This window comes from Heterodontus francisci, chromosome 43, assembly GCF_036365525.1.
Source record: "Heterodontus francisci isolate sHetFra1 chromosome 43, sHetFra1.hap1, whole genome shotgun sequence".
Classification (NCBI taxonomy): domain Eukaryota; kingdom Metazoa; phylum Chordata; class Chondrichthyes; order Heterodontiformes; family Heterodontidae; genus Heterodontus; species Heterodontus francisci.
This window is the reverse complement of record NC_090413.1, coordinates 20,629,704-20,637,177: the sequence shown is the minus strand read 5'-3', so window position 1 is coordinate 20,637,177 and position 7,474 is coordinate 20,629,704. Positions and strand designations below refer to the sequence as shown.

The 7,474-nt window shown below is 41.9% G+C and overlaps 1 protein-coding gene across 1 annotated transcript in view; it reads right to left on the bottom strand.

Annotated features, from left to right (window-relative positions):
- Window positions 1-3,892: 3,892 nt before the first annotated feature.
- Window positions 3,893-7,474, bottom strand: part of LOC137355557 (G-protein coupled receptor 54-like) — a 28,093-nt gene continuing 24,511 nt past the window's right edge. Inside the window, exon 5 of the mRNA XM_068020802.1 lies at window positions 3,893-4,252. Within this exon, the coding sequence (XP_067876903.1) occupies window positions 3,893-4,252 (360 nt within the window). The remainder of the gene's footprint in view (window positions 4,253-7,474) is intronic.

The window sequence follows — 7,474 nt, the reverse complement described above, 5'->3', positions numbered from 1 at the left end:
ATCCTCTCTTGTTGGAAATGGTCATTGCCTGGCACTTGTGTGGCACGAATGTTACTTGCCACTTATCAGCCCAAGCCTGGATATTGTCCAAGTCTTGCTGCATTTCTACACGGACTGCTTCTGTATCTGAGGAGTCATGAATGGTGCTGAACATTGTGCAATCATCAGCGAACATCCCCACTTCTGACCTTATGATTGAAGGAAGGTCATTGATGAAGCAGCTGAAGATGGTTGGGCCTAGATGCTACCCTGAGGAACTTCTGCAGTGATGTCCTGGAGCTGAGATGATTGACCTCCAACAAGCACAACCATCTTCCTTTGCGCTAGGTACAACTCCAACCAGTGGAGCGTTTTCCTCCGATTCCCACCGACTGCAGTTTTGCTAGAGCTCCTTGATGCCATACTCAGTCAAATGATGCTTTAATGTCAAGGGCAGTCACTCTCACCTCACCTCTTGGGTTCAGCTCTTTTGTCCATGTTTAAACCAAGGCTGCAATGAGATCAAGAGCTAAGTGACCCTGACGGAACCCAAACTGAGCGTCACTGAGTAGGTTATTGCTGAACAAGTGCCGCTTGATAGCACCGACGACAACATCTTCCATCACTTTACTGATGATTGAGAGTAGACTGATGGGGCGGTAATTGGCCGGGTTGGACTTGTCCCGCTTTTTGTGCACAGGCCGTACCTGGGCAATTTTCCACATTGCAGGGTAGATGCCAGTGTGTAGCTGTACTGGAACAGCTTGGCTTGGAGCACGGCAAGTTCTGGAGCACAGGTCTTCAGTACTATTTCCGGAATGTTGTCAGGGCCCATAGCCTTTGCAGTATCCAGTGCCTTCAGTCGTTTCTTGATATCATGCAGAGTGAATCGAATTGGCTGAAAACTGGCATCTGTGACGCTGGGGACTTCAGGAGGAGGCCAAGATGGATCATCAACTCGGCACTTCTGGTTGAAGATGGATGCAAATGCTTCTGCCTTATCTTTTGCACTGATGTGCTGGGCTCCCCATCATGAAGAAAGGGGATATTTGTGGAGCCACCTCCTCCAGTTAGTTGTTTAATTGTCCACCACCATTCACGACTGGATGTGGCAGGATTGCAGAGCTTAGATCTGATCCGTTGGTTATGGGATCACTTAGCTCTGTCTATCACATGCTGCTTATGCTGTTTGGCATGCAAGTAGTCCTCTGTTGTAGCTTCACCAGGTTGACACCTCATTTTGAGGTATGCCTGGTGCTGCTCCTGGCATGCCCTCCTACACTCTTCATTGAACCAGTGTTGGTCCCCCAGTTTGATGATAATAGTAGAGTGGGGGATATGCCAGTCCATGAGGTTACAGATTGTGGCTGAGTACAATTCTGCTGCTGCTGATGGCCCACTGCGCATCATGGATGCCCAGTTTTGTAATGCTAGATCTGTTAGAAATCCATCTCATTTAGCACACTGGTAGTGCCACACAACACGATGGAGGGTATCCTCAATGTGAAGATGGGACTTAGTCTCCACAAGGACTCTGCGTGGGTCACTCCTACCAATATTGTCATGGACAGATGCATCTGCAGCAGGCAGACTGGTGAGGACGAGGTCAAGTATATTTTTTCCTCGCTTGTTGGTTCCCTCACCACCTGCTGCAGACCCAGTCTCGAAGCTATATCCTTTAGGACTCGGCAAGCTCGGTCAGTAGTGGTGCTACTGAGCCACTCTTGGTGATGGACATTGAAGTTCCCACCCAGAGTACATTCTGTGCCTTTGCCACCCTCAGTGCTTCTTCCAAATGCTATTCAACATGGAGAAGTATTGACTCATTAGCTGAGGGAGGGTGATAGGTGGTAATCAGTAGGAGGTTTCCTTGTCCATGTTTGACTTGATGCCTTGAGACTTCATGGGGTCCAAAGTCGATGTTGAGGACTCCCAGGGCAACTCCCTCCCGACTGTATACCACCACCTCTGCTGGGTCTGTCCTGTCGGTGGGACAGGACATACCTGGGGATGCTGATGGTGGTGTCTGGGATATTGTCTGTAAGGTATGATTTGGTGAGTATGACTATGTCAGGCTGTTGCTTGACTAATCTGTGGGACAGCTCTCCCAACTTTGGCACAAGCCCCCAGATGTTAGTGAGGAGGACTTTGCAGGATCGACAGGGCTAGATTTGCCGTTGTTGTTTCCGGCGCCTAGTTCGATGCCAGGGGGTCGTTCTGGATTCATTCCTTATTGACTTTGTTGCAGTTCGATACAACTGAGTGGCTTGCTAGGCCATCTCAGAGGGCATTTAAGAGTCAGCAAAATTGCTGTGGGTCTGGAGTCATATATAGGCCAGAACAGGTAAGGACAGCAGATTTTCTTCCCTCAAGGGTATTAGTGAGCCAGATAGGTTTTTACAACAATCAACGATGGTTTTATGGCCATCATTTTAATTCCAGATTTACCCATTAAATTCACATTCCACCATCTGCTGTGGTGGGATTTGAACCCATGTCCCTAGAGTAATACCCTGGGTCTCTAGGTTACTAGTCTAGTGATATTACCACTACACCACCGCCTCCCCACAGAAAAGCGTTTTGGAATGTCCAAAATGCGCCATATATAAAATACAAGTTATTTCTTTCATTTTCTTTCTCTTTTGTTCTTTTCTTTTGTTTCCAGATGATGGAATGACTTTCCTTGGCTCTAAAGAAAGAAATAGTTTAACCTTTCTGCTAAACTACCCCCAGGACTCTGTCTCCAATTACTCAAACAGCTGTTCAAAAGTGCCCTTTTGTTCTAACTCACACAGTGAGGTGTTAGCCATGGCTGAGTGGGTTGCATTCTTGCCTCTGAGTCAGAGGGTTGTGGGTTCAAGTCCTATTCCAGAGGCTTGAGTCCATAATCTAGGCTGATTTTTCAGTGGAGTGAGGGAGAGCTTTCAGGTGAAACATTAAACTGAGGCCCCTCCACGATTTGAAAAAGAGCAGGGAGATTACCCCAGTGTCCTTACCAAAAGTTATTCCTCAACTGCCATCACTAAAAACGCAGATTAACTTATTGTGCATTGTACTGCTATTTGTGACACCTTATTGTGCACAAAATGGCTGCCACATTTCCCAAAATACAACAGTGACAATATTTCTAAAAGTAATTCATTGACTGTAAACCGCTGAGGTTGTAAAAGGTGATCTCTCAATGCTACTCTGTTTCCCTTTAATTGTGATAATTTCCCTATGCGTTATGTATTACATTGCAAGCTCTTTTCTGATGGATAGCTGCAGTTAGACCTCCAGTTGTCACTTCAGGAATAGTTCAAAGATGCTTAATCCTCTTACTCCCTACCTACCCAAAAGGCTGTTGTTTACCTTTACTATCCTCCTGCCTCCTCTCTCCCATCCTTTAACCATGTAGCTGGCCTAGAATTTCTGAAGTTGGAGAGTTTCTCCACTATTAGCTCTAGCCCTATCTGGCAAAACATTATGAATATCTGGATGGTAAACATCGCAAAGTTGACACAGCACAGGTAGTATTCAACAAAAATAAGCCATGCAGTCACACTTCATTTGAATACTGAAATTTGATTGGCTGAAATTTGTCCTCTATGAGCTGGGTTGGGTAGATCCATTACAAATGGATGAAGCACATGATAGATCGTTGGATTAGGTAAATTCCCAGATAGATCAGTTGGGTTGGGTGGACTCCATGATGTGGAGGGAATAGACTTGATGGGTTGAATGGTGTTCTCTATTCCAACTGGAAATTAATTGCTCGATCATTATCTAGAATTTTGACAAATGTCGTTACATGGCTTATTAATTCAAAGAAAGGATGTATGGAGTTACTAATGAAGAATTTCCATTGTGTCAGTCAGCTATTCAGTTACTGAGGATTCAATTATTTTCAAGTCAATTGACGTCTTCTAAGAATTTAAGACTCCTCTGTGACAAACTTCATCTCTGCATTTCTGGAGCCATTGGCAATACTGCTGTCTCTCACACGTTTCTTAAACATGAAGGGGAAGGCTTTCTTGAATGACATCCTGAAGCTCTCACCCATGAAGGCGTAGACAATGGGGTTGATTGAAGAGTTAGCATAGGACATGCAGTTGGCCCAGGTTTTGATCTTGTAGGTCTCATAGTTGGCTTGGAAGTTCATGTAGAAACCCTGGAAGAGGATGAAGAGCTGGATGGGGCCCCAACACACGGTAAACAATAATACGATCACCACCACCATCTTGGTAACCTTGGTTCTCATAGCAATTGACCTCTCTGATAAATGATGTACTTGCTGGAAGAGAATACATGGAAGAGGAATTAATTGATAGCCTTTTCATACATCAAAATTAGCAGCAACTAAATTTTGTTCATAATTTGTGCAGCTCCTCCCCTCGCTGTCTCTTGTCCTGTAGGGACTTTCAAATGTTGGTTTTACTTCCCCAAAATATATTCGAGATTTTCTGTGGCTATTGAAGAAGTATAAGGAGCATCGAGTCCGATGTGAGTAAAGGCCATTCAGCCCATCTCACTATCTGTTAGCCCCTAGTTCCTTTCACCTCCAAGCAGAGATATTGATCGTTCTTTAACCCTTAATCTTTCTTCTCAGCAAATATTGACCCAGCTCCCTTTGAAGGTGTCAGTTTTTTCTGAATGAAATACAGTCTCTGACTCTAAGGCTGTTCCACTATCCAATAGGTAAAAAATGTTTTGTACAATCAATTTTACACATTAGGTAACATTAGCAAACTAAAGCATTTTGGCATTTTCTCAATTTACTTTCAGAGTAATCGAGCGGAACCTTTCCTCAGGATAAGGAATGGTTGGGTAAACTCCATGGTTCACAAGTTGGGCAAGGTAGGGTTCACACTTGATAAAATACATGATAGCCAAAAGCATCTAACTGTTAGAAATCCCCACAATCTTTTCAGTAAACTTCTCATGATCGGTCAATCATTCTCCTTCTCCCCTCTGTCTTTGTTCAAGATACTTCCTGTTGTTTCAATCTCGTCATGAGATTCTTGTTGGGGCTCCTTCTGTCAAAACACCATCACTTTCTCTCATGCACCTAACAGGTATCCTCCCCTCTATGATTTTGCCTCTCTTGCTCCACCAGCTTATACAGATTTTGCGTTGTGAAATGTTGACCGAGGCACACATGTAAGTTATCATTTTGCCATTTTGGCTCTTGTGAAATAACACTGAACATGAGCTAAGAAACAATTATTCACGCCCATGGACTAATGAGCAGATACTCAGCTTCACCCCATGCATTACAATTTGCACTTCCATATGTGATGTAATCTGAAAAATTAGTACTGATGGTATTGATAAATTACTCCAGGTCAATCAAGTGTATTCCAGAGAGAGGCACTGAGTACCAATCTTATTGCAAAGAAGCATTTTTGGATTTTAAAAGATTTATTGTATATGGAACTTGAGCTAATGGGATAATGCAGGTGCCATACCATTGAAGTCAACCAATCAAGGAGGCATATATAAGATGTTATGTGATGGAATATAGATATAATAGGCTTAATTAAGTAGAATTTGGAAATAGTGTATTATGCCTTCTAGAAGTAAAGATTGAATAAATGGTCAGTTTTCAGACCTCACTGGAATTCCCCTTTAAGAAGGTAGAGTTAAATATTTCAAGGTCCCTGTTAGAATAGAATTTCTGATGCCAGGGAATTGCAAGACAAACACAGACATTGAAATATCCTGTGTGACCTCAGTAAGAGGTAGCAACAAACTTAATTGGTTTGTGCAGACAGGACAGCTCCGGAGGTTGCTTTGAAATGCCATGGAAAGGACAAATCACAATAAATGGAATGTACTAACAGGAACAAGAGGTTACATAAACACAATTATAAACATTTTGACCAGATAAAAGCTCACAACTTCAAATTCCAGTAAAATATTAAGTGGAAATGGTAATTAAAGATATGGATTTTAAACACACGCAGGAAGGTAACAGAAATGCTGGAAGTCAGCTAAAACCTTAGAAATAGTATAAAAATGAGAGGTTTTGAAAGCAAAGTTTAGGGGTATTGTATCCTCAAACAACACTTCTCATCCCATGTCTTACTGGGGGATTTAAGGTAAAAGTTTACTTTAAATTTTAATGGATATTCTGAATATTCTAAGATAATTTTGCTGTAACATTAGCAAGGTTAAACTTTTGGATTCTGTGTTAGAAATAAGAATATGTGTTACATCTCTCAGTAATATTTGATATTGTGATCATTATATTGTGACTTATCCACTTAAGAAGTTTATTGCATGTTAAATTCTTTAATAAATATATAAAAGTTAATAAATCGTCTCATGTAGTATTCTGTATACAACTACAAGAACCTCCTCTCTGTGTCTCTTTAAGTGGAGAGATACATATTGAAGAAAGTTTCCCAGACCTTATAATATCTGGGATATTTATGAGTTAGCCATAAATATTAAAAATAGGCTATCCGAAAGATGGTAATATTCTCTGTTGGTTTTCTTTCTTTGAGGGAAAGCCAGTACAATTCTTTGGACCCAAATAAGTGTCTGAGAATTTGTCTGGTTTGAACTTGATTAAAGGAGATTCATACGGATGTACTCCTGATTTGGTGTAGTCCCTATAAGGGGTTAAAGTCATAAATCACTTCAGTTAGGTAAGCATTCTGGAAATTGTCTGTAATTTCCTTCACAAAAAATTTTGTAGAAGCTTTCCCCCAGAGATAGGTTGACTTGGGTAAACTCCATGATACTTAAGTTGGGTTAGGGAGATTCCATCACAGATGAGTTGGTGGAGTGGAGTCCATGGTGGATAGTTGGATTGGGTAAACTCCAAGATAGATCAGTTGGGTTGGATGGACTTCATGATAGATGAGTTCTGGAAGAAATGGACCTGGTGTTGTTCTTATGCTTGTTTCTAGTTCTGAGACGATAATTCCATAATTGTCACTCACATAAAAGTATTGACAAAAAATAATATCCCAAAATGGCCCTTTGCCAGTTCCAACCAGCTTCCCTTGTCCGAACATCACGGTTGAAAATTGAAGTTGCATCCAATGTTACACGCCATTCAATTCCACACCACTTGGAAGGTCAGAGAGGCAGGCAGTTGTGAATGGGCTCTCATCAGGCAGTCAAACTGCTCTTATGTTGAGCATTCCCATGCTAACATTGCTAGCTCTCAATATATAACTTCATTCAGCCAGTTGCAGCCCATAAAGTAAACCAGTTAGGAGTCGCCAACACCTACAGTCAGGAAGACCCAGTACAAATGGATCTTCCCAGCTGTTAGCCTCAGGTTGCAGCTGCCTACACAAGACTCATAGTTCAGAGTTGGTTGAACAGTAGCAGCTTCAAGAGGGATTGAGGGACCTTATTCTGATTGGTAACAGACCCTTCACATTTAGAGGAATAATAACAATTTATGAAATTGTTACACATGGCAGACTAACCAAACATTTCCGAAGATTTCCTAAATCGTATTTCCAAGAAAATGTGTTGATTAAAAAAATTATTGGGT